The 27,443-nt window shown below is 44.8% G+C and overlaps 1 protein-coding gene across 3 annotated transcripts in view; it reads right to left on the bottom strand.

The window, feature by feature from the left end:
* Positions 1 to 4,810: 4,810 nt before the first annotated feature.
* Positions 4,811 to 27,443, bottom strand: part of chrna11 (cholinergic receptor, nicotinic, alpha 11) — a 50,647-nt gene continuing 28,014 nt past the window's right edge. For all 3 annotated transcript variants that reach the window (XM_071374736.1, XM_071374734.1, XM_071374735.1), the window contains 5 exons: positions 15,310 to 15,477; positions 14,982 to 15,176; positions 13,179 to 13,265; positions 12,753 to 12,862; positions 4,811 to 6,297 (listed from right to left, as the gene is read on the bottom strand). In XM_071374736.1, coding sequence (XP_071230837.1) covers positions 5,572 to 6,297; positions 12,753 to 12,862; positions 13,179 to 13,265; positions 14,982 to 15,176; positions 15,310 to 15,477 — 1,286 coding nt within the window. In that variant the 3' untranslated portion in view covers positions 4,811 to 5,571. The remainder of the gene's footprint in view (positions 6,298 to 12,752; positions 12,863 to 13,178; positions 13,266 to 14,981; positions 15,177 to 15,309; positions 15,478 to 27,443) is intronic.

The following is a 27,443-nucleotide window of genomic DNA, read 5'->3' as shown; positions in this document are numbered from 1 at the left end:
TGGATTCAGGTCTGGGGAACGGGCGGGCCAGTCCATAGCATCAATGCCTTCCTCTTGCAGGAACTGCTGACACACTCCAGCCACATGAGGTCTAGCATTGTCTTGCATTAGAAAGAACCCAGGGCCAACCGCACCAGCATATGGTCTCACAAGGGGTCTGAGGATCTCATCTCGGTACCTAATGGCAGTCAGGCTACCTCTGGCGAGCACATGGAGGGCTGTGCGGCCCCCCAAAGAAATGCCACCCCACACCATGACTGACCCACCGCCAAACCGGTCATGCTGGAGGATGTTGCAGGCAGCAGAACGTTCTCCACGGCGTCTCCAGACTCTGTCACGTCTGTCACGTGCGTGTGAACCTTCTTTCATCTGTGAAGAGCACAGGGCGCCAGTGGCGAATTTGCCAATCTTGGTGTTCTCTGGCAAATGCCAAAAGTCCTGCACGGTGTTGGGCTGTAAGCACAACCCCCACCTGTGGACGTCGGGCCCTCATACCACCCTCATGGAGTCTGTTTCTGACCGTTTGAGCAGACACATGCACATTTGTGGCCTGCTGGAGGTCATTTTGCAGGGCTCTGGCAGTGCTAGTCCTAATCCTCCTTTCACAAAGGCGGAGGTAGCGGTCCTGCTGCTGGGTTGTTGCCCTCCTATGGCCTCCTCCACGTCTCCTGATGTACTGGCCTGTCTCCTGGTAGCGCCTCCATGCTCTGGACACTACGCTGACAGACACAGCAAACCTTCTTGCCACAGCTCGCATTGATGTGCCATCCTGGATGAGCTGCACTACCTGAGCCACTTGTGTGGGTTGTAGACTCCGTCTCATGCTACCACTAGAGTGAAAGCACCGCCAGCATTCAAAAGTGACCAAAACATCAGCCAGGAAGCATAGGAACTGAGAAGTGGTCTGTGGTCACCACCTGCAGAACCACTCCTTTATTGGGGGTGTCTTGCTAATTGCCTATAATTTCCACCTTTTGTCTATTCCATTTGCACAACAGCATGTGAAATTTATTGTCAATCAGTGTTGCTTCCTAAGTGGACAGTTTGATTTCACAGAAGTGTGATTGACTTGGAGTTACATTGTGTTGTTTAAGTGTTCCCTTTATTTTTTTGAGCAGTGTAGTTTTGATGTCTTCACTATTATTCTACAATGTATAAAATTGGTTAACTGCAAGGAAACACGTGTCGTCATCATTGCTTTGCACAAAAAGGGCTTCACAGGCAAGGATATTGCTGCCAGTAAGATTGCACCTAAATCAACCATTTATCGGATCATCAAGAACTTCGAGAGCGTTTCAATTGCTGTGAAGAGGGCTTCAGGGCGCCCAAGAAAGTCCAGCAAGCGCCAGGACCGTCTGCTAAAGTTGATTCAGCTGCGGGATCGGGGCACCACCTGTACAGAGCTTGCTCAGGAATGGCAGCAGGCAGGTGTGAGTGCATCTGCACGCACAGTGAGGCGAAGACATTTGGAGGATGGCCTGGTGTCAAGAAGGGCAGCAAAGAAGCCACTTCTCTGCAGGAAAAACATCAGGGACACACTGATATTCTGCAAAAGGTACAGGGATTGGACTGCTGAGGACTGGGGTAAAGTCATTTTCTCTGATGAATCCTCTTTCCGAATTGTTTGGGGCATCTGGAAAAAAGCTTGTCCGGAGAAGAAAAGGTGAGCGCTACCATCAGTCCTGTGTCATGCCAACAGTAAAGCATCCTGAGACCATTCATGTGTGGGGTTGCTTCTCAGCCAAGGGAGTGGGCTCACTCACAATTTTGCCTAAGAACACAGCCATGAATAAAGAATGGTACCAACACATCCTCCGAGAGCAACTTCTCCCAACCATCCAGGAACAGTTTGGTGACGAACAATGCCTTTTCCAGCATGATGGAGCACCTTGCCATAAGGCAAAAGTGATAACTAAGTGGCTCGGGGAACAAAACATCGATATTTTGGGTCCATGGCCAGGAAACTCCCCAGACCTTAATCCCATTGAGAACTTGTGGTCAATCCTCAAGATGTGGGTGGACAAACAAAATCCCACAAATTCTGACAAACTCCAAGCATTGATTATGCAAGAATAGGCTGCCATCAGTCAGGATGTGGCCCAGAAGTTAATGACAGCATGCCAGGGCGGATTGCAGAGGTCTTGAAAAAGAAGGGTCAACACTGCAAATATTGACTCTTTGCATCAACTTAATGTAATTGTCAATAAAAGCCTTTGACACTTATGAAATGCTTGTAATTATACTTCAGTATTCCATAGTAACATCTGACAAAAATATCTAAAGACACTGAAGCAGCAAACTTTGTGGAAATTAATATTTGTGTCATTCTCAAAACTTTCAACCACAACTGTATGTATTGAACAAAAATATAAACGTAACATGTAATGTGTTGGTCCCATGTTTCATGAGCTGAAATAAAATACCCCGGAAATGTACCATACGCAAATGTTGTGCACAAATTTGTTTATAACCCTGTTTGTGAGCATTTCTCTTTTCCCAAGATAATCGATCAACCTGACAGATGTGGAATATCAAGAAGCTGATTGAACAGGTGCACAAATAAAAAGCCACTCTTAAATGTGCAGTTTTGTCACACACCATGCCACAGATTCTTCAAGTTTTGAGGGAGCGTGTAATTGGCATGCTGACAGCAGGATATGTCCACCAGAGCTGTTGCCAGAGAATTTAATTTTAATTTCTCTAGCATAAGCCACCTCCAACGTCGTTTTTGAGAATTTGGCAGTACATCCAAACGGCCTCACAACCGCAGACCACGTGTAACCATGCCCGCCCAGGACTTCCACATCCAGCTTCTTCACCTGTCGGATCATCTGAGACCAGCCACCTGGACAGCTGATGAAACTGAGGAGTATTTCTGTCTGTATTAAAGCCCTTTTGTGGGGAAAAACTCATTCTGATTGGCTGGGCCTAGCTCCCCAGTGGGTGGGCCTATGCCCTCCCACCCATGGCTGTGCCTTTGCCCAGTCATGTGAAATCCATAGATTAGGGCCTAATGTATTTATTTAAATTGACTGATTTCCTTATATGAACTGTAACTCAGTAAAATCATTGACATTTTGTTGCATGTTGCGTTTATATTTTTGTTCAGTATAATTTCCTGCAACGATATGTATTTTCGACATGGATAATGCTGTTCTTTTGCTCAAACAATAACAAAATGAATACTGCTAAATTAATTGGTTTTGAAAATTTCAATTCTCCCTGACTGTCTAGCTTTTATTTAGGTGATTTATTAGTTCTCAGTTTATATAATACAAAATATATACGTCCATTATGTTTTTTACATACTTTATATCTGGTTTTAGTCGTTTTAAGTTTACACTGTTTGGCATTAGGCGACCCCAAAAAAACGCTTATCCTTTTGCATTGTAATATACCACATATTTTGCATTGTGGTGTATTGCAGTGTTTCCCAACCCTGGTCCTGGAGTACCCCCAAAAGTACACAGTTTCGTTGTTGTCCTTGACAAACACACCTCATTCAACTCATTGAGGGCTTGATGATTAGTTGACAAGTTGAATCAGGTGTGCTTGCCCTGGGTTACAATAAACAATTGTACTGTTGGGGGGGGGGTACTCGAGGACCAGGGTTGGGAAACACTAGTGTGTTATGTGACTGAGTTATCCTTTGTCGAGCGGCTATCCCCCTGGTCCTCTCATAAATTCAGAGAATTACCGAGCATGACCTCTCCTCCGTTAACTCTCCTTCCCTTCCCTCTCTTCCTGGACATGTGATCAATTAAAACCCTGTCCGGCGCACGCTGCGTGTCAGCACTTTCTCTGCCCCTCTGTCATTTTTCTCTTATGTATATCAGCACCAGTGTCCATTGAGGAAAGGAAGGCAAGGATAGTTTTTAAAAAATTATTTGGGGATGAGAAATATTTCTATACTTGTGTTTGTGCCAGAGAAAGTCAGTCCGCCTATTCCCAACTCGAAGTTTTCCCTGAAGGGAGGAGATCTGTCAGTTTATAGAGAGAAAGAGATGGAGGGAGAGATGTGAGATCTTCCAGGAGCTCTCTGTGGTCTTTAAAATAACTATAGGAAATATATTTTAGTATCTATACGTTGAATTTGGAAATAATTAAAATATCGAAAAATTTTAGCTCCTATAAATGATCAACCATATTGTGTAATATAAAAATGACAATTGTGTCATTTAAATCAAGTCATTTGTGTGTTCATCTTGAGGTTTGAGGCTCACTCTTTCCTTCACGTTCCTCAGTATATTATAGGAAAAATACTCAAATGATGGTATTGTTTTCTTTAGTCTACTGTTAATACAGACCCGAATGTTTTTGGATGTCAGCAGTCGACTTTTCAACATATTGGACTTTCAAGAAAATCCTATATCTTGAAAACTTGACTGCTGACATGCAAAAACATTTTGAGACTATGTCAACAGTAGACTAATTAAAGGTAATACCAAAAGACCACTTAAAAGTTTGAGTGGTATTTTCCTTTAAGCTTTCACTTTGGAACCAATGAGATAAGCCTTCTCTATCAGGACCTGCCAAATTCTATTAAGTGACTTTTTGATGGGTCATTATTGGATCAACCCTCCACTGTAACACAATTACTGGCAATTATACTGACGATTACGCACTAATGCAGTTGCCCAATCACAAGCAGTGCTGCACACTGAAGGAGATTGGTAGACACTGGCAACCCACTGACAGATCAGGCCTGGGGAAGGAAATGGGACTTCATTTAGTGCTTCAACCGATCGAAAAATACCCCATGTTATTTAAGACCTTGCAATTTGATGCCCATGAAACAAATGAGACAGAATGAAAGATGAGATTTATTTTTATTCCTCTCATCTGATGTGTTCTTCTGTTTATCCCGGAGATCTAAGTGTTCGCTTTAACACTGCCCAGTTCAGTTTGTTGGACCTTCCCTCCTTCGCTGTCACCATAGAATACCTCTGTCTGTTCACACACTCATTCCTTGTTGTCTCTCCTTGTAAAAGTCACTCTCCCCCTCCTTCCCGGTCCCCCCTTTCAGTAAATTATGCTGTCTTTCTTTGCCTTTTCTGGGACTTGAGAGTGAAGGGTTATCTTCTCTCTGCCAGTAAATCAAACAGCCCTATATATCTGTATGTTCCTCTCTCTCGCTCTCTCGCCCTCTCTCTCTCTAGGGACTGCAATCTTCCCAATCTCAGGTTGAATTATCCCATACTCCACTTTTCTAATTGCCCGTCCTGCTCACCTTCACTTCTTATAGGTCTTTGAGAAAGCCTTATAGTTCAATACAATTGACTTCACCCTCTACAGTCCTTGAACGATGCCTTTTTGGATTCTTCTCCCATTAACTCATCCCTCCCCATCCTGTTCCATTTCATCAGAGGTCCTTGATAGACTTCAATAGACCATCTTGAGATGTACTATAGGCATCTACAAAGAAGCCCCTTCATCTTGACAGGAGGGTCTGTTGTCCCCGACAATAGCCCTCTTAGACTGAGCCCCAAATCATTCCACATCCTGCTCTTTCTCCTCCCCAGTTCTCTTCTCACTCTTAATATCTCCTCCTCTGCCCCATCCTCTTCTTCCTCAGAAGAAGTCCTTGGAGGCGGCCTCCACAAAGTTGGGAGCGGACATGAGGATGGCGATGGTGCAGATGATGTTGAACACACTGAAGGCCACCAGGCAGAGCCGGTCGATTACTGCTGCCGCAAACTTCCACTGGTCGGCCACGCTCTCCGTCTCATCCTGCTCACGGAAGCGGTCCGCCATGTAACGCACTTCCTCCAGAATAGCCTGGAGCTGAGGGTCGCCTATACGCCCTGCTGAGTACTGTCCTCCACTCCCCATTCCGAAGACTCCGCCGCTGGAAATGGTGCTAGGGCAGCCCACGGTGTCCGGGATGGGGGGTGGCGGAGGGCTGCAAAATGGTGGGGGCAGATGGGGAGGGGGACTGCCTGCTACTCGAGGAGGCCCGGCCGAGATGCTGTAATTCTGGATGTGATCTGGGAGCAGTGGGGGGTCGTCCAGATTCTGGAAGCCAATGTAGAGCAGGTTTCCATTGTTGTTGGCACTGGACTGGGTGTGAAGATGGGGATGACCCAAGTGCTGGGGGCCAGCCTGGAGAGGGACCAGGTTCTGGGGGTGGAGCGGGTGGAGTGTGGGGTCTGGAGGGTTAGGGATGCTACCGCTCTGGGAGCTTGAGGAGCAGCGCCGTAGGTGGGGGGCGCAGGGTGGTCGCTCTGGATCATCACTCTCCCCTGGGCGCTTCATACGTAGGAACCATGCTACCCACTGCAGTAGGACCACATTAACCTGAAATGAAGAGAAAGGAGAATCAATCAGAGAAGGATGTTATAATATACACTGAGTGTACAAAACATTGAACACCTGCTCTTTCCATGACAGACTAACCAGGTGAAAGCTATGATCCGGTATTGATGTCACTTGTTAAATCCACTTCAACTCAATATTAGTAAGGTGTTCTTAATGTTTTGTACACTCAGTGTAGATACATAGCAAGGGAGGTAAACACATCTAGTGAGGAATACACCTACACCTAAAAAGGGTAGTGCACTTAAATACACTAAGGGGGAAACCTTTCAGCTGGTAAAAGCTTGACACAGTGGGTGGTGTGTGCAGATGCTGGTATATTCAACTTGACCTTTTGTATTCAACGCTACTTTCATGAGCACAAGAATGAGAAAATCACCTAAGGCAGGAAACCTTTTATATAAAGCCTCATTTAAATTCTAACCGTGGAATTAAAGTTAGACACAGGCATTTGTCTCCCCCTTAGGGATCTTTTATCCCTTTTATATCTAGACAAAAAGCTGTCTTTATACAGTTTTTTTTTTATCTGAAAGCGGTAGGGGGTCAAAAACGCTGTACATTAAAACCCGCCAATAGTCATTGTTGCGGTATTTTCTTTAAAAATTCTGCCTACGGCTCTGTGAAAACCGGGACGTTCAACAAGTCCCAGCTTTGGGACAACCAATCACAAAACTTCAAAGTAATACTTAGGCATGTATTCTCTCCATCCACTTGCTCTTCATCGCTCGATTAATTTCTCCTCGCATGTTAAATCAGTTGGTGTAGACGTTTTCTAGCAAGCTATCAATGTGCATATAATGTCTAACAAGTGGAGAGAGGCTAGGAAAACAAGATGAAATGCCGATCTGCGTTCTGAATGAGTTACAGCAGATCATCTGTCCACCGCAACTTTTTTGAGGACACAAACACACACAAGTCCACTGCTATCTTGGTTTAACTATCTCATGTTATCTAAATGTAATAATGATTAAATAGGCTACATTTCTTTAAATGGACAATTCTGTGAACTGTCTTGTGCAAGTTTTAAATTGACACACTACCTGTTAGCAAAGGTGACAGAGATGATTTGCAGGAATTTGTAGTATTGCATGATGTCTACAGTGCATTCGGAAAGTATTCAGACCCCTTGACTTTTTCCATAGTTTGTTACGTTACAGCCTTATTATAAAATTGATGAGAGAAACACAATTTAATCAGTCTACACACACTACCCCATAATGACAAGGTAAAAACTGGTTTTTAGACAATAAAACATTTAAATATCATAAGTATTCAGACCCTTTACTCTACTTTGTTGAAGCACCTTTGGCAGCGATAACAGTCTTCTTGGGTGTGACGCTACAAGCTTCCCAAATTTTGGGAATTTCTCCTATTCTTCTCTGCAGGTCCTCTCAAGCTCGGTCAGGTTGGATGGGGAGCGTCGCTGCACAGCTATTTTCAGGTCTCTCCAGAGATGTTCGATCGGGTTCAAGTCTGGACTCTGGCTGGGCCACTCAAAGACATTCAGAGACTTGTCCTGAAGCCACTCCTGCATTGTCTTAGCTGTGTGCTTAGGGTAGTTGTCCTATTGGAACGTGAACCTTTACCCTAATCTGAGGTCCTGAGCGCTCTGGAGCAGGTTTTCATCAAGGATCTCTCTGTACATTGGATATGGATATTCAGCTAGCGGGATACACCCTGCACCGGCAGGATAGAACAGCACAGTAAGACGAGGGGGGGCGGTCTGTGCATATTTGTAAACAACAGCTGGTGCACGAAATCTAAGGAAGTCTCTTTTGCTCGCCTGAAGTAGAGTATATTGTGATAAATTGCAGGCCACACTACTTGCCTAGAGAGTTCTCAGCTATACTTTTCGTGGCTGTTTATTTACCACCACAGACAGATGCTGGCACTAAGAACGCACTCAGTCAGCTGTATAAGGAAATAAGCAAACAGGAAACCACTCACCCAGAGGCGGCGCTCCTAGTGGCCGGAGACTTTAATGCAGGGAAACTTAAATCAGTTCTACCAAATCTCTATCAACATGTTAAATGTGCAACCAGAGGGAAAAAAATTCTAGATCACCTGTACTCCACACACAGAGACATGTACAAAGCTCTCCCTCGCCCTCCACTTGGTAAATCTGACCACAACTCTATCCTCCTGATTCCTGCTTACAAGCTAAAACTAAAGCAGGAAGCACCAGTGACTCGGTCTATAAAACAATTGTCAGATGAAGCAGATGCTAAACTACAGGACTGCTTTGCTATCACAGACTGGAACATGTTCCGGGATTCTTCCGATGACATTGAGGAATACACCACATCAGTCACTGGCTTTATCAATAAGTGCATCGAGGACGTCGTCCCCACAGTGACTGTACGTACATACCCCAAACAGAAGCCATGGATTACAGGCAACATTCGCACTGAGCTAAAGGGTAGAGCCGCCGCTTTCAAGGTGCGGTACTCTAACCCGGAAGCTTACAAGAAATCCTGCTATACCCTGCGACGAACCATCAAACAGGCAAAGCGTCAATACAGGGCTAAGATTGAATCATACTACACCGGCTCCGACGCTCGTCGAATGTGGCAGGGCTTGCAAACTATTACAGACTACAAAGGGAACCACAGCCGCGAGCTGCCCAGTGACACGAGCCTACTAGACGAGCTAAATCACTTCTATGCTCGCTTCAAGGCAAGCAACACTGAGGCATGCATGAGAGCATCAGCTGCTCCGGACGACTGTGTGATAACGCTCTTTGTAGCCGACGTGAGTAAGACCTTTAAACAAGTCAACATACACAAGGCTGCGGGGCCAGACGGATTACCAGGATGTGTGCTCCGGGCATGTGCTGACCAACTGGCAGGTGTCTTCACTGACATTTTCAACATGTCCCTGATTGAGTCTGTAATACCAACATTCTTCAAGCAGACCACCATAGTCCCTGTGCCCAAGAACACAAAGGCAACCTGCCTAAATGACTACAGACCCGTAGCACGCACGTCCGTAGCCATGAAGTGCTTTGAAAGGCTGGTAATGGCTCACATCAACACCATTATCCCAGAAAGCCTAGACCCACTCCAATTTGCATACCGCCCAAACAGATCCACAGATGATGCAATCTCTATTGCACTCCACACTGCCCTTTCCCACCTGGACAAAAGGAACACCTATGTGAGAATGCTGTTCATTGACTACAGCTCAGCGTTCAACACCATAGTACCCTCAAAGCTCATCACCAAGCTAAGGAACCTGGGACTAAACACCTCCCTCTGCAACTGGATCCTGGACTTCCTGACAGGCCGCCCCCAGGTGGTGAGGGTAGGTAGCAACACATCTGCCACGCTGATCCTCAACACTGGAGCTCCCCAGGGGTGCGTGCTCAGTCCCCTCTTGTACTCCCTGTTCACCCACGACTGCATGGCCAGGCATGACTCCAACACCATCATTAAGTTTGCTGACGACACAACAGTGGTAGGCCTGATCACCGACAACGACGAGACCGCCTATAGGGAGGAGGTCAGAGATCTGGCCGGGTGGTGCCAGAATAACAACCTATCCCTCAACGTAACCAAGACTAAGGAGATGATTGTGGACTACAGGAAAAGGAGCACCGAGCACGTCCCCATTCTCATCGACTGGGCACGACAAAGCCTATTCACCCTCAGGAAACTAAAAAGATTTGGCATGGGTCCTGAGATCCTCAAAAGGTTCTACAGCTGCAACATCGAGAGCATCCTGACCGGTTGCATCACTGCCTGGTACGGCAATTGCTCGGCCTCCGACCGCAAGGCACTTCAGAGGGTGGTGCGTACTGCCCAGTACATCACTGGGGCAAAGCTGCCTGCCTGCCATCCAGGACCTCTACACCAGGCGGTGTCAGAGGAAGGCCCTAAAAATTGTCAAAGACCCCAGCCACCCCAGTCATAGGCTGTTCTCTCTACTACTGCATGGCAAGCGGTACCGGCATGCCAAGTCTAGGACAAAAAGGCTTCAACAGTTTTTACCCCCAAGCCATAAGACTCCTGAACAGGTAACCAAATGGTTACCTGGACTATTTGCATTGTGTGCCCCCCCCCCCCCAACTCCTCTTTTATGCTGCTGCTACTCTCTGTTCATCATATATGCACGATACCTACATGTACATACTACTTCAATAAGCCTGACTAACAGGTGTCTGTATATAGCCTTGCTACTCTTTTTTCAAATGTCTTTTTACTGTTTTTTTATTTCTTTACTTACCTACACACATACCTTTTTTTCCCACACCATTGGTTAGAGCCTGTAAGTAAGCATTTCACTGTAAGGTCTATACCTGTTGTATTCGGCGCACGTGACAAATAAACTTTGATTTGATTTGACATTGCGATTAATCTTTCCCTCAAACCTGACTAGTCTCCCAGTCCCTGCCGCGGAACATCCCCACAGAATGAGTTTGCCACCACCATGCTTCATCATAGGGATGGTGCCAGGTTTCCTCCAGACGTGAAGATTGGCATTCAGGCAAAATACTTCCATTTTGGTTTCATCAGACCAGAGAATCTTGTTTCTCATGGTCTGAGAGTCCGGTTTTCACTTTGTCATTGTGGGGTATTGTGTGTAGGATGACGAGGAATATTTTTATTTTAATCCATTTTAGAATAAGGCTGTAACGTAACAAAATGTGGAAAAAGTCAAGGGGTCTGAATACTTTCCGAATGCACTGTACTTTGACGCTAAATAGCATTTTCGAATCTGAGTAAATAGAGCCGCGAATATATTGATAAAAGTCAACTCCGAGAGAGATTTACATGATTATCAAAACGCCAGGGTAAGTGTTTCTAAAATCCCCAATTGGAAAAATGAATGGTGGGGAAATGATTGGAACCATTTCCCCATTTGAACACTAGGTTTTATGGGTATTATGACACCTCCACTGTGGGCCTCTATAGTGTCTGTTGTTGTTGTGCAATTATTAACATTGCCGTTCGATGCCCTTCTCTGAACCACCATCATTTACGTTGCTAATTGGCCAGCTGACTACCCAAAGTGGGCCATTTATCAGTGGGAAGACCTTGCAGATTGCACCAATCTATAAAGCATCTTCAACCCATCCATTCTCCTTCACCAAAACCCATTCTCTGAGTTGATGACATCAATAAATCTGTAAATGCCGTATCCGCCAAACAGGGGAAGCTGAGATATGCATTTGGAAAAGCTTCAAGGTATTGCACAAAGTGAGAGACTGAGATAAGGCTAGAAACTATGTCAAACACAAGCCTACAGACCCAGTGTATTATTGGGTCCAACCGAAAGGTATGGTACTGTTGATGCGAACTTGGACAGACTGCAAGGGAGTGAGGAGATATATAGTGATTTGTTAGTATAAGTGGTTTAGAAGGACAAATACAGAGGGATGTGGAGATTGGAGGGTGAAAAGATGGAGAAAACTATAGACAGAGGCATTGAAAGAATAATCTACGACAGTTGGAGTGAAGGGCAGATAAAGAGGGTAACAATTAAGGGGTCAAAGGTAGTATTCCGGCAAGTATTGCATCAGTCAATTTTGAATTGGGGTGGCATTTGCGCCTCTTGCCTTTGCAACCATAATTTTTTTTTAACACTTTAAAATGACAAATAGTTGCACATCACATCATTCTGTTTTTAATTTAACGGTTTATCAACGATAAACCACAATGCAAGTTCTTTATACTGCATAAAAATGTCTGTTTATACATTGTTTGAAGCAAATTGGCTTGTCCCACTAGTGATGAGTATAGTTGTAGTGACATGTTTTTGAGATTTAGAGAGATCTATCGATTATTTAGAAGGCTAGAAAGTAAATAAACGTTGTAAAGTTTTAAAATGTTATGTCAATGTTACCTGCTTGTAAAACACTCATTACAAAGATATAAATGGACCTTAAGCATTCCCTCCCTTTAATGTCTTACATTTGAGGACTCCATTGATCATTTTGTGTGTCTAAATACAAAGTGTCATTGGTGTTACTCAATTTAAATGAAGAAAAATTGTGAGCAAAATTATTAATCATATTACTTTGATAAAAACATTTTTAAGTGTGTCTAATTACAAAGTGTCATTGGTGTTACTCAATTTCAATGAAGAAAAATTGTGAGCAAAATGATTAATCATATTATTTTGATAAAGACATTGTAGCATTGTGATATACCAGGAGACCAGCCACGGAGGGATTGCTGGGTGAGCGCATAGTGTTTTCCTATGGGAATAGTTAGTCATGACTGGTGGTAGGCTAGCGGTTAAGAGCGTTGGGCCAGTAACCAAAAGGTCTCTGGTTCGAATCCCCGAGCCGACAAGGTTAAATAAATCTCTGTGCCCTTGAGCAAGGCACTTAACCCTAATTGCTCCTGTAAGTTTTTCTGGATAAGAGCGTCTGCTAAATTACTAAAAATGTAACTGTCTTTGGCTGGAGTAGACAGCATGAGCTCTGGCCTTACCCATTTGGGCATCTGTCCTCCGTTTGGGTCGTGGTGATGATACTGCAGCACCACCGTTGTAGCTATGACTGACATCCCAACAATGATCATAGTACTGGCAAAGTACTGTCCTGAAAGGTGGGCAAAAAAGCAGGAAAGAGACAAAACAATTAGAGTAGAGCGAGGAAGCCATTTGTAATAACAATGCTAACAGTGGTTCTTGCTGATCATGACTTGTCATTTTTCTTGGGCTTTAGTAGTCATCTGTCTGGCTGCAGGGAGCTCACCGTACCTAATTTCCAGCAGCGAATCTTTCAGATTTATTTAGCCAATTACATTTAAGGACAACCAGATGGTTAGATCACCAGGGCCTGACAAACATTTGGGACAATTATTTCAAGCACACATACATTCTAGACTCTAACACGCGTATAAGAACACACACACCTATAAGAGGGATGGAATCTGAAGTGGCTGGCATGATCTCTGCCACCAGCAACATGAAGACAGTGAGAGAGAGCAGCACAGTGATACCTGAAAAGAGAGAGGAAGATATTGAAAATGTATAAAACAGTGAGTGGATGCTGAGCACCGTCTCCATTCTAACTGACTAGGCTCTTGGATTTTGAAATACTCAGGGCAACTATAACACACACTACTCCCCACACTTATCACACATTTATCAACATCAGTGCGTCAATTAGTTTTGATCTCGGTCCAGCCTACAGAAATCCACATTTGTAATGATAAACTTTCTTATAGGCATCTCGTTTGGCAAATACTTTATGGTCTCTACCAATCAAGCCAATGGTTATTGATTTCAATAGAATTGAATATGATTCGATTTGGTTCGATCTGATGCAAAGTGTGACAGAGTAATGTACCCAAAGTGAAATTACTTTACTACATTCCTCTTCTTCAATTGCCCTTAGTAGAGCCTTACTTCTAACCCACACATATGCTTACCCTATATTAGCAATCCATCTACCCCAGCTGTCTCTGCCCCCCCCCAACTCCCTCCCTTCTCCATCTTCATTCATCAGATTTAATCTTCATCTCCTCCCATTACCTCTGTCCCACTTTTTTTTAAACCCACATTTTACAAGTGCTTTCTTGGCATAACTGGTGCCGTCCAGAAGCAAGCCGATAAAACAAACATCTGTCAAGTGAGTCAGTCCTGTTCGCTCATTAGATAAAACGAATGTCCCTTCAAGGGTTGAGAGGAAATCAGAAAATCACTTTTAAGAATGTCACAGTAAGAAATGGACAGTGGCTTTCATTTAAGCAATATGCTTATCTTGGCTAGCCTGGTTGATACCAAACTCCAAGTCCTCCTTACTTCAGCGGCTGGGGAGGCTCCTTTGATGTTGTTGGCACAATCAATGCGTTTCAAATGCCACCCTATTCCCCATATAGTGCACTACTTTTGGCCAAAGCCCTGGTCAAAAGTAGTAGACTATAAAGGGAATAAGATGCCATTTGGGATGCAGATAGAGCCTCAATAACGAAGGTTGCTGTGCTTTTACACTGGTTTGTTCCACTCTCCATCTCTCTCGCTGTAACACCCCCACACACAAATAGGCTGTGAGCACTGACCCCTTGCTTTACAACTGTTCGTTTTCAAATCCAGATAGCAAGAGTTTTCAATGCCCCTCGGGTAATTTTGGGGGGGTAATAACCAATCAGTGCCAAAGCACAAAGCTGGAAGCATTTCTACCCTTATCATGAGACTCGATTTAGAGTTTAAAAAACAGCCTCTCCACACTATGATAGGTATTGGGTACATAGCTTGTGTTGTACAACATAACCTGGTATCAGCCAGGCTGTTCATCAAGCATGGTGTCAAGCTGAATTCCTGGAAGGCTGTGTGTATGCTCTCACTCCCTAATCAATTCCTGGGCTTAATTACATCAATATGTTAATTGGCTGTGGTGTGTAATACAATGCAGTGTAATGCATCCTCAAATTAGGTTAAAACGTTTTACATTTACCTAGTTCTTCTAGGTCTTCTTTGTTTTCCTCCACTTTTTAGTTTTTTCTAGAATCAATCTACTTTCCCTCCCCTGTCATCTTTTCTTCCCCGTCACCATTATTCCCCCACATCCTTTCTTATTCCTCCCTATACTCTCTAAGTCATTTCCTCTTCTCCTCTCCATGCTGCTGTCCACCATCCTCTCCTCTCTATGTTCCTAACCTAAATAAGGTTAGTCTATTCTATCACTCTTGGATCATGTTCTCCTCTCTGCTCACCCAGAGAGATCTTCTCTCCAGAGTCGGCAGGCAGTAGGAAGATAAGCAGGGTCATGGAGGATAGCAGGACACAGGGGATGAGCAAGTTTAGAGCGTAGTAGAGAGTGCGCCGGCGGATGGTCACAACGAACGTCACGTCAGGGTAGGGCTCCTTACAACAGTCATAGAACACCTCGCTACGAGTACCTGGCACTCCTTGAGAGAGAGAGAAAGAAAATCAAAAAAAGAGTAAAGGAGAGAATAAATATTTTTTTATAAAAGTTGAGTTGACACTGAAGTTGAGAAATTGATAACAGAAATTTAGGAGGGCAATTCCAACCCCACTGACCCACTAGGTCCCACTCCCCGTTGGACATGTACCCGGAGATGTCGGCCTCGTTCATTTGTAGGTCCATCAGCCAGCCATCGTACGTCCACGAGCCAAACTTCATCTCACACTTTTGGATGTCGAAGGGGAACCAACGTACGTCCACGTTACATGTGCTCATGAAAATCCCTGACAGACGTGGGAAGAGATTGATTAAAAGGGAGGCAAAGAGTGAAGTATAAGAAGTATAGACACTTTCCTTTCGCACGAGGCGATTTGAAGAAAGAATGAGAGACATTTGACTTTTGGTCCACATATACTCTTTAAGAAAATATGTACTTTGCATATACAGTTGTGGCCGAAAGTTTTGAGAATGACACAAATATAAATTTCCACAAAGTTTGCTGCTTCAGTGTCTTTAGATATTTTTGTCAGATGTTACTATGGAATACTGAAGTATAATTACAAGCATTTCATAAGTGTCAAAGGCTTTTATTGACAATTACATAAAGTTGATGCAAAGAATCAATATTTGCAGTGTTGACCCTTCTTTTTCAAGACCTCTGCAATCCGCCCTGGCATGCTGTCAATTAACTTCTGGGCCACATCCTGACTGATGGCAGCCCATTCTTGCATAATCAATGCTTGGAGTTTGTCAGAATTTGTGGGATTTTGTTTGTCTACCCGCCTCTTGAGGATTGACCACAAGTTCTCAATGGGATTAAGGTCTGGGGAGTTTCCTGGCCATGGACCCAAAATATCGATGTTTTGTTCCCAGAGCCACTTAGTTATCACTTTTGCCTTATGGCAAGGTGCTCCATCATGCTGGAAAAGGCATTGTTCGTAACCAAACTGTTCCTGGATGGTTGGGAGAAGTTGCTCTCGGAGGATGTGTTGGTACCATTCTTTATTCATGGCTGTGTTCTTAGGCAAAATTGTGAGTGAGCCCACTCCCTTGGCTGAGAAGCAACCCCACACATGAATGGTCTAAGGATGCTTTACCGTTGGCATGACACAGGACTGATGGTAGCGCTCACCTTGTCTTCTCCGGACAAGCTTTTTTCGTAAAGGGGATTCATCAGAGAAAATGACTTTACCCCAGTCCTCAGCAGTCCAATCCCTGTACCTTTTGCAGAATATCAGTGTGTCCCTGATGTTTTTCCTGGAGAGAAGTGGCTTCTTTGCTTCAATGCTTGACACCAGGCCATCCTCCAAAAGTCTTCGACTCACTGTGCGTGCAGATGCACTCACACCTGCCTGCTGCCATTCCTGAGCAAGCTCTGTACTGGTGGTGCCCCGATCCCGCAGCTGAATCAACTTTAGGAGACGATCCTGGCGCTTGCTGGACTTTGTTGGGCGCCCTGAAGCCTTCTTCACAACAATTGAACCGCTCTCCTTGAAGTTCTTGATGATCCGATAAATGGTTGATTTAGGTGCAATCTTACTGGCAGCAATATCCTTGCCTGTGAAGCCCTTTTTGTGCAAAGCAATGATGACGGCACGTGTTTCCTTGCAGGTAACCATGTTTGACAGAGGAAGAACAATGATTCCAAGCACCACCCTCCTTTTGAAGCTTCCAGTCTGTTATTCAAACTCAATCAGCATGACAGAGTGATCTCCAGCCTCGTCAACACTCACACCTGTGTTAACGAGAGAATAACATGTCATCTGGTCCTTTTGTCGCAGGGGTAAAATGCTGTGGAAAGGTTTTTTGGGATTCAGTTCATTTGCATGGCAAAGAGGGCCTTTGCAATTAATTGCAATTCATCTGATCACTCTTCATAACATTCTTGAGTATATGCAAATTGCCATCATACAAACTGAGGCAGCAGACTTTGTGAAAATTAATATTTGTGTCATTCTCAAAACTTTTGGCCACGACAGTGCATTCGGTAAGTATTCAGACCCCTTCACTTTATCCACATTTTGTTACGTTACAGCCGTATTCTAAAATGTATAAAATGTTTTTTCCCTCATCAATCTACATACAACACCCCATAATGACAAAGCGAAAACAGGTTTTTAGAAACAGATAACTTATTTACATAACTTTTCAGACTCTTTGCTTTGAGATTTGAAATTGAGCTCAGGTGCATCCTGTTTCCATTGATCATCCTTGAGATGTTTCTACAACTTGTTTGGATTGATTGGACATGATTTGGAAAGGCACACACCTGTCTATATAAGGTCCCACAGTTGTCAGAGCAAAAACAAGCCATGAGGTTGAAGGAGCTGTCCATAGAGCTCCGAGACAGGATTGTGTCGAGGCACAGATCTGGGGAAGGGTACAAAACAATTCTGCAGCATTGAAGGTCCCCAAGAATACAGTGGCCTCCATCATTCTTCAACGAAGGAAGTTTGGAACCACCAAGACTTTTCCTAGAGCTGGCCGCCCGGCCAAACTGAGTAATTGGGGGAGAAGGGCCTTGGTCAGGGAGGTGACCAAGAACCCGATGGTCACTCTCACTGAGATCCAGAGTTCCTCTGTGGAGATGGGAGAAACTTCCAGAAGGACAACCATCTCTGCAGCACTCCACCAATCAGGCCTTTATGGTAGAGTGGCCAGATGGAAGCCACTCCTCAGTAAAAGGCACATGACAGCCTGCTTGGAGTTTGCCAAAAGGCACCTAAAGGACTCTCAGACCATGAGAAACAACATTTTGGCCTGAATGCCAAGTCTGGAGAAAACCTGGCACCGTCCCTACGGTGAAGCATGGTGGTGGCAGCATCATGCTGTGGGGGTGTTTTTCAGCGACAAGGACTGGCCAAATGTCCTTGAGTGGCCCTGCCAGAGCCCGGACTTGAACCAGATCGAACATCTCTGGAGAGACCTGAAACTAGCTGTGCAGCAACGCTCCCCATCCAACCTGACAGAGCTTGAGAGGATCCGCAGAGAAGAATGGGAGAAACTTGAGGCTGTAATTGCTGGCAAAGGTGCTTCAACAAAGTACTGAGTAAAGGGTCTGAATACTCAGTTTTTTTTTATGAATTTGCAAACATTTGTAAAAGGCTGTTTTTGCTTTGTCATTATGGAGTGTTGTGTGTAAATTGATGAGGGGGAAAAAACATTTATTACATTTTTTATTACATTTTAGAATAAGGCTGTAATTTAACAAAATGTGGGAAAATTCAAGGGGTCTGAATACTTTCTGAATGCACTGTATCTTCTTGTTCTGGCACCTATCTTTAAGCATTCTGGAGGAGGGATCAGTACACAGAAAAACAGTGCAAGAGTGAATGGCTACGTCTCAATTATCTCTCCTTCCTCCCAAAGTGTGCACTTCACTGATTTGGAAGGAAATGAATGTGTAAATTCCTTCTAAACTTGCCGCTGCCTCCACCAATCTAATACTTTAAGATTTTTGGGAAGTGGTGAGGGGGAGAATCTCAATTGCACACTCCTCGGGTCCTCTCTCCTCGCCTCCTTCTCAAAACCCATTGGAGGAGAAGGTCAGATGGGTGGGACCTCTGGCTTTCTCATCCAATGAGTTTTGAAAATTAGGTGAGGAGAGAGGACGCGATATTCTCCCAATGAGTACACTTCAGGAGAAAGGAGATAGAGAGTGACACTGATCTCTACTCTGCAGACAACTGATCAACCTTTTCATTATACAGAAACACACACACAAAGTACCACATTATTGAGGCACACAGGGGGAAACACACACACACACAGAGATGACACACCAAGTACTACACAGTTTAGATTGCTGGCAAACTTAAGCAAAGCAATTACTGAAATGACAAATCAACGCTATTGAGTTTTCCAGTAGAGCACAAAACTACAATGCCATAGTAGCCAAACAGCACTCAAAAACATGAATTATGAGACACAAGACATGCAAATAAGGGACAACCAGATGGTTAGAAAAGCAATTTGAATGGGTTAGCTGATTTTCCGAAAATGCCACCAGAAGTTGACGATCAAACCAATACTAAATTAAATCCAGTATTGATTATAAAACTTAGTCATCACATAAACATAAAATGTCTAATACAATATTTATTTTTGGGGGGAATCACACACAATGGCATCTCCAGAGTAGAGATCAGTATTTTCTCTCTATGTTTTTAATAAATGTAACCTTTTATTTAACTAGCCAAGTCAGTTAAGAACAAATTCTTAATGACAATGACGGCCTACCGGGGAATAGTGGGTTAACTGTCTTGTTCAGGGGCAGAATGACAGATTTTTACCTTGTCAGCTTGGCGATTATATCCAGCAACCTTTGGGTTACTGGCCCAATGCTCTAACCACTAGGCTACCTGCCGCCCCAGGTAACCTAGTGGTTAGATGGCACTCTCTGGGTGCGTCCCAATATATCCCCTTTCTCCTGAAGTGTACAGTACTCATTGGGAGAATCTCAATTGCATACTCTGCTTGGTATGGCAACTGTTCAGCATCCGACCGCATCACCGCTTGGTGTGGCAACTGCTCGGCATCCGACCGCAAGGCGCTACAGAGGGTAGTGCGTACGGCCAAGCTTCCTGCCATTCAGGACCTCTATACAAATGGTGTCAGAGGAAGGCCCTAAAAATTGTCAAAGACTCTAGCCACCCAAGTCATGGACTGTTCTCTATGCTTCCGCACGGAAAGTGGTACTGGAGCACCACGTCTAGGTCCAAAAGGCTCCTTAATAGTTTCTACCCCCAAGCCATAAGACAGCTAAACAGTTAATTGGCTATCCGGACTATTTGCATTGACACGCTTTTTTTTATTCTGCTACTACTCGCTGTTTATTATCTATGCATAGTCACTTTACCCTTACCTACATGTACATATTACCTCGACTAATCTGCACCCCCGCACATTGACTCGATCCTGTACCCCCTGTATATAACCCTGTTATTGTTAATTATGATTTTTTTTTCATTGTAACTGTTTATTTCACTTTTAATTTTTTTAGCAAATATTTTCTTACTTTAAAAAAAACTCTGCATTGTTGGTTCAGGGCTTGTAAGTAAGCATTTCACGGTAAGGTCTACACTTGTTGTATTCAGCGCATGTGACAAATACAATTTGATTTATAGTTTCCCGCTGAGCCGTAAAGGCATGTGACAAGGAAATTGTCAACATAAACAGTCCAAAACACAACTTACAACTCTCCAAAACTAATGCAATTTCCTTACAACTGCACCTCTTTGCTCTGTGGCAAGGCCATTGTAATAACTCATTATTTTCTCTAGATTCATTAAAACTAAAATGATTAGCGAAAAGCTACTTTTACCTCCATTTTCAATTCACTGCTCTCCTGCAGCTCTGTAACAGATCCTCTAAGCTAACAATTAGGTTACTCTAAAAGCTGATCCGACAAGCAACCTTCCTTGACACAAAATATCCTCAAACTGCAACATGTCGAAAAATATATCTTAAAACTCTGGAGAATCCCTTGAAAAACAACCTCTACACAGGAAACAAGATGGATCACCCCAGCCTTCAAAAACCTATTTCCTTCCTTTCCCTTAGTGTTTGTCCCAAACGGCAGCCTATTTCCTTTATAGTGCACTACTTTTGGGTTCTGGTCAAAAGTGGTGCACTATGTAGGGCAGGGGTAGGCAACCCTGTTACTAGAGTGCTGCAGGTACTGCAGGTTTTTGTTCCAACTAAATCAAATCAAATTGTATTTGTCACATGCCGAATACAACAGGTGTAGTAGACCTTACAGTGAAATGCTTACTTACAAGCCCTAACCAACAATGCAGTTAAAAAATAAGGATAAGAAATACAAATAACAAATCATTTAAAGAGTAGCAGTAAAATAACAATAGCGAGGCTATATACAGGGGGTACCGGTACAGAGTCAATGTGCGGGGACACCGGTTAGTCGAGGTAATGGAGGTAATATGTACATGTAGGTAGAGTCTCCGCAAGATGGCGCCGACAGAGATGGTCGCCTCTCTTCGAGTCCTTTGGGAAACACTGCAGTATTTAGTTTTTTTAATGTATTATTTCTTACATTGTTACTCCAGGAAATTTTAAGTCTCATTACATATAGCTGGGAAGAACTATTGGATATAAGAGCGACGTCAACTTACCAACATTACAACCAGGAATACGACTTTTCCGAAGCGGATCCTCTGTTTGGACCACCACCCAGGACAATGGATCTAATCCCAGAAACCGACCCAAAACAACAACGCCGCAAAAGGGGCAGACGGAGCGGCCTCCTGGTCAGACTCCGTAGACGTGCACTTCGCCCACCGCTCCCGAGGTATACTACTCGCCAATGTCCAGTCTCTTAACAAGGTAGATGAAATTCGAGCAAGGGTTGCCTTCCAGAGAGACATCAGAGATTGTAACATTATCTGTTTCACGGAAACATGTCTCAGAATATGTTGTCGGAATCGGTTCAGCCACCGGGTTTCTCCATGCATCGCACCAACAGAAATTAACACCTCTCTGGGAAGAGGAAGGGTGGGGGTGTATGCGTCATGATTAACGTCTCATGGTGTAATCGTAACAACATACAGGAACTCAAGTCCTTCTTCTCACCCGAACTAGAATTACTTACAATCAAATGCCGGCCATATTACCTCCCAAGAGAATTCTCGTCAGTTATCGTCACAGCCTTGTACATTCCCCCTCAAGCAGACACCAAGACGGCCCTCAAGGAACTTCACTGGACTCTATGTAAACTGGAAACCATATATCCTGAGACTGCATTTATTGTAGCTGGGGATTTTAACAATGCAAATTTGAGAACCAGGCTACCTAAATTCTATCAGCATATTGATTGCTCTACTTGCGGGGTTAATACACTCGATCACTGCTACTCTAACTTCCGTGATGCATACAAAGCTCTCCCCCGCCCTCCCTTGGGCAAATCCCACCACTACGCCATCATGCTCCTACTGTCTTATAGGCAGAAACTCAAACAGGATGTACCAGTGACTAGAACCATGCAGTGCTGGTCTGACCAATCGGAATCCACGCTTCAAGATTGTTTTGATCACGAGATCAGAGAACAACGTCAATCTATATACTGACTCAGTAAGTGAGTTTATAAAGAGATGTGGACCCACTGTGACTATTAAAACCTACCCTAACCAGAATGGATGGTGGCATTCGCGCAAAACTGAAAGTGCGAACATCCGCATTTCACCATGGAAAGAGGTCTGGGAATATGGCTGAATATAAACAGTGTAGTTATTCCCTCTGCAAGGCAATCAAACAAGCGAAATGCCGGTACAGGGACAAAGTGGAGTTGCAATTCAACGGCTCAGACACAAGACGTATGAGGCAGGGTCTACAGGAAATCACGGACTACAAAAAGAAAACCAGCCACGTCACGGACACCGACGTCACGCTTCCAAACTAAACGGCTGCTTTTCCCGCTTTGAGGATAATACAGTGCCACCGTCGCGGCCTGCGAACAAGGACTGCACCCCCCCCCCCCCCTCCGTGGCCAACGTGAGTAAAACATTTAAACGTGTTAACCCTCGCAGGGCTGCTGGCCCAGACGGCGTCCCTAACCGCGTCCTCAGAGCATGCGCAGACCAGCTGGCTGGTGTGTTTACAGACATATTCAATCGCTCCCTATCCCAGTCTGCTGTCCCCACATGCTTCAAGATGGCCACCATTGTTCCTGTACCCAATAAGGCAAAGATAACTGAACTAAATGACAACCGCCCCATAGCACTCACTTCGGTCAACATGAAGTGCTTTGAGAGGCTAGTCAAGGATCATATCACCTGTACCTTACCGGCCACCCTAGACCCACTTCAGTTTGCATACCGCACCAATAGGTCCATAGACAATGCAATCGCCATCACACTGCACACTGCCCTATCCCATCTGGACAAGAGGAATACCTATGTAAGAATGGTGTTCATTGACTACAGCTCAACATTCAACACCATAGTACCCTCCAAGCTCATAATCAAGCTGGAGACCCTGGGTCTCAACCCCGCCCTGTGCAATTGGGTCCTGGACTTTCTGACTGGCCGCCCCCAAATCAAAGTTTATTTGTCACGTGCGCCGAATACAGCCTTACAGTGAAATGCTTACTTACAGGCTCTAACCAATAGTGCAAAAAAAGGCATTAGGTGAACAATAGGTAAGTAAAGAAATAAAACAACAGTAAAAAGACAGGCTATATACAGAGGCGATAAAAGTAGCCAGGCTACATACAGATACCGGTTAGTCAGGCTGATTGAGGTGGTATGTACATGTAGATATGATTAAAGTGACTATGCATATATGATGAACAGTGAGTAGCAGTAGTGTAAAAGAAGGGTTGGTAGGTGGCGGGACACAATGCAGATAGCCCGGCTAGCCGATGTGCGGGAGCACTGGTTGGTCGGCCCAATTGAGGTAGTATGTACATCAGTGGTGGGCCGTCAGGGCCTGCAAGGCCTTCTCTGCTGGCCTAAACATCATCAGAATATAATTTTTTTTTAAATATATTTTCCCACAAATATGTATTAAATTATTCCCCAGAGTAAGAGTTATACTCTTCATTTCATAGCTTTCCTCTTGGTTGCACTGCTTCCAGCCCCAGGTTGAGATTTGGAGGGCTGGTCTTTATGTTAGATCTTTTATCCAATCATATTCAGCCATCATGTGTTGCCAGGGGTCTAAAATCTGCCCTCAGGCCTTCAGAATCAACAGTGCGGGCGCTTGTAGCTTAAAGTGAATGGAAATTAAAATTTTGTGTCAACCAATCAGCTTTAGAGTTGGCTATTGTACGCCTGCTGGCTGGCTCCAGTGTTACACAGGAGCCAGCTAGCAGGCGTAGTGCGTCCACGTCTTTTGATTGGATTACCAATATTGAGAGGCAGGTCTATGCAGATCTAGGAAACTGAATTTGATAAACAAATTAATTCGCATTCTACTAAGCTGTTTTTTCAACCCACAATGGCGGAAGGAGGAGAAGATATCGATTTGGTCGAGGATATAATTATAACGCCATTCTCTAGACGAACTTTTCAAGATAAGTTAGACATCGTAAGGAGAGGTCGCCCGACGCCACAAAGCCTGTCACAGGCGGGAAAGGGGTTCGTTCGCTCGCCACTTTCAAAGTTTCAACTACGAGCGCTGTCAATGGCTCACAGGCTCCGAGAAGCACTGCAAACTGTACTGCTGGGAATGCCAATTATTTGCAAGTGATTGATTTGGTGTTTGGAGCCACACTGGTTTGCAAACTTGAGTTGTCTGTTAAACACTGTTTACCCAAAAATGTAAATTTGTCAATTTCAAGGTGACGCAACGCCTGGTTATACTGCGTTTCTGTCTAAATGTATAGTGTCTAGAGCCATGGCATAATGATGGTAATAAGAGGTGGATTAATTCGGGTGGGACTGTGTAGTACCTCACTGAAGGCCTAGGCCCCAGGCCCACGGCACGCCACTGATGTACATGAATGTATAGTTAAAGTAAGTATGCATATATGATAAACAGAGAGTAGCAGCAGCGTAAAAAGAGGGGTTGGGGGGGACACACAATGCAGATCGTCCGGGTAGCCATTTGATTACCTGTTCAGAAGTCTTATGGCTTGGGGGTAAAAACTGTTGAGAAGCCTTTTTGTCCTAGACTTGGCACTCCGGTACCGCTTGCCATGCGGTAGTAGAGAGAACAGCCTATAATTGGGGTGGCTGGGGTCTTTTTAGGGCCTTCCTCTGACACCGCCTGGTGTAGAGGTCCTGGATGGCAGGCAACTTAGCCCCAGTGATGTACATGGCAGTACGCACCACCCTCTGTAGTGCCTTGCAGTCAGAGGCCGAGCAATTGCCGTACCAGGCAGTGATGCAACCAGTCAGGATGCTCTCGATGTTGCAGCTGTAGAACCTTTTGAGGATCTCAGGACCCATTTTTAGTTTCCTGGGGGGGAATAGGCTCTTCACAACTGTCTTGGTGTGTTTGGACCATTCTATTTTGTTAATGATGTGGACACCAAGGTACTTGAAGCTCTCAACCTGCTCCACTACAGCCCCGTCGATGAGAATGGGGCCGTGCTCGGTGCTCCTTTTCCTGTAGTCCACAATCATCTCCTTAGTTTTGGTTATGTTGAGGGATAGGTTATTATTCTGGCACCACCCGGCCAGGTCTCTGACCTCCTCCCTATAGGCTGTCTCGTCATTGTTGGTGATCAGGCCTACCACTGTTGTGTCGTCTGCAAACTTAATGATGGTGTTGGAGTCGTGCCTGGCCATGCAGTCATGGGTGAACAGGGAGTACAAGAGGGGACTGCGCACGCACCCTTGGGGAGCTCCAGTGTTGAGGATCAGCGTGGCAGATGTGTTGCTACCTACCCTCACCACCTGGGGGCAGCCCGTCAGGAAGTACAGGATCCAGTTGCAGAGGGAGGTGTTTAGTCCCAGGATCCTTAGCTTAGTGATGCGCTTTGAGGGTACTATGGTGTTGAACGCTGAGCTGTAGTCAATGAATAGCATTCTCACATAGGTGTTCCTTTTATCCAGGTGGGCAAAGGCAGTGTGGAGTGAAATAGAGATTGCATCATCTGTAGATCTGTTTGGGTGGTATGCAAATTGGAGTGGGTCTAGGGTTTCTGGGATAATGGTGTTGATGTGAGCCATTAGCAACCTTTCAAAGCCCTTCATGGCTACGGACGTGAGTGCTACGGGTCTGTAGTCATTTAGGCAGGTTGCCTTTGTGTTCTTGGGCACAGGGACTATGGTGGTCTGCTTGAAATATGTTGGTATTACAGACTCAATCAGGGACATGTTGAAAATGTCAGTGAAGACACCTGCCAGTTGGTCAGCACATGCCCGGAGCACACGCCCTGATAATCCGTCTGGTCCTGCAGCCTTGTGTATGTTGACCTGTTTAAAGGTCTTACTCACGTCGGCACTGAGCGCGTGATCGCACAGTCGTCCAGAACAGCTGATGCTGTCATGCATGCCTCAGTGTTGCTTGCATCGAAGCGAGCATAGAAGTGGTTTAGCTCGTCTGGTAGGCTCGTGTCACTGGGCAGCTCGCGGCTGTGCTTCCCTTTGTAGTCTGTAATAGTTTGCAAGCCACATAAGAGCCACATAAGACGAGCGTCGGAGCCGGTGTAGTATGATTCAATCTTAGCCCTGTATTGACGCTTTGCCTGTTTGATGGTTCGTCGCAGGGTATAGCAGGATTTCTTGTAAGCTTCCGGGTTAGAGTCCCGCACCTTGAAAGCGGCAGCTCTACCCTTTAGCTCAGTGCGAATGTTGCCTGTAATCCATGGCTTCTGGTTGGGGTATGGACGTACAGTCACTGTGGGGACGACGTCCTCGATGCACTTATTGATAAAGCCAGTGACTGATGTGTTGTACTCCTCAATGCCATTGGAAGAATCCCGGAACATGTTCCATCCTGTGATAGCAAAACATTCCTGTAGTTTGGCATCTGCTTCATCTGACCCCTTTTTTATAGACCGAGTCAGGAAGGCTTTAATTTCTGCTTGTAAGCAGGAATCAGGAGGATAGAGTTGTGGTCGGATTTACCAAATGGAGAGCGAGGGAGAGCTTTGTACATGTCTCTGTGTGTGGAGTACAGGTGATCTAGAATTTTTTTCCCTCTGGTTGCACATTTAACATGTCGATAGAAATTTGGTAGAACTGACTTAAGTTTCCCTGCATTAAAGTCTCCGGCCACTAGGAACGCCGCCTCTGGGTGAGCGGTTTCCTGTTTGCTTATTTCCTTATACAGCTGACTGAGTGCGTTCTTAGTGCCAGCATCTGTCGGTGGCGGTAAATAAACAGCCACGGAAAGTATAGCTTAAAACTCTCTAGGCAAGTAGTGTGGCCTGCATTTTATCACAATATACTCTACTTCAGGCAAGCAAAATCTAGAGACTTCCTTAGATTTCTAGCTGAATATCCATGTCGTCATTTAGCCACGATTCCGTGAAACATAGGATATTACAGTTTTTGATGTCCCGTTGGTAGGATATTCGTGATCGTACCTTGTCTAATTTATTGTCCAATGATTGCACGTTGGCGAGTAGTATTGACGGTAACGGCAGCTTTCCCACTCGCCTTCTTTGGGTCCTGACGAGGCATCCGGCTCTTTGTCTTCTGTACCTGCGTCGCTTCCTCTTGCAAATAACGGGGATGTTGGCCCTATCGGGTGTTTGGAGAATGTATTGTGCGCCCTCCTTGTTGTAGAAAAAATCTTTGTCTAATCCGAGGTGAGTGATCGCTCTCCTGATATACAGAATCTC

Source organism: Salvelinus alpinus, chromosome 29 (assembly GCF_045679555.1).
Source record: "Salvelinus alpinus chromosome 29, SLU_Salpinus.1, whole genome shotgun sequence".
NCBI classification, from domain to species: domain Eukaryota; kingdom Metazoa; phylum Chordata; class Actinopteri; order Salmoniformes; family Salmonidae; genus Salvelinus; species Salvelinus alpinus.
Note: the sequence above shows the minus strand (reverse complement) of the source record. Positions and strands in the feature narration are given on the sequence as shown.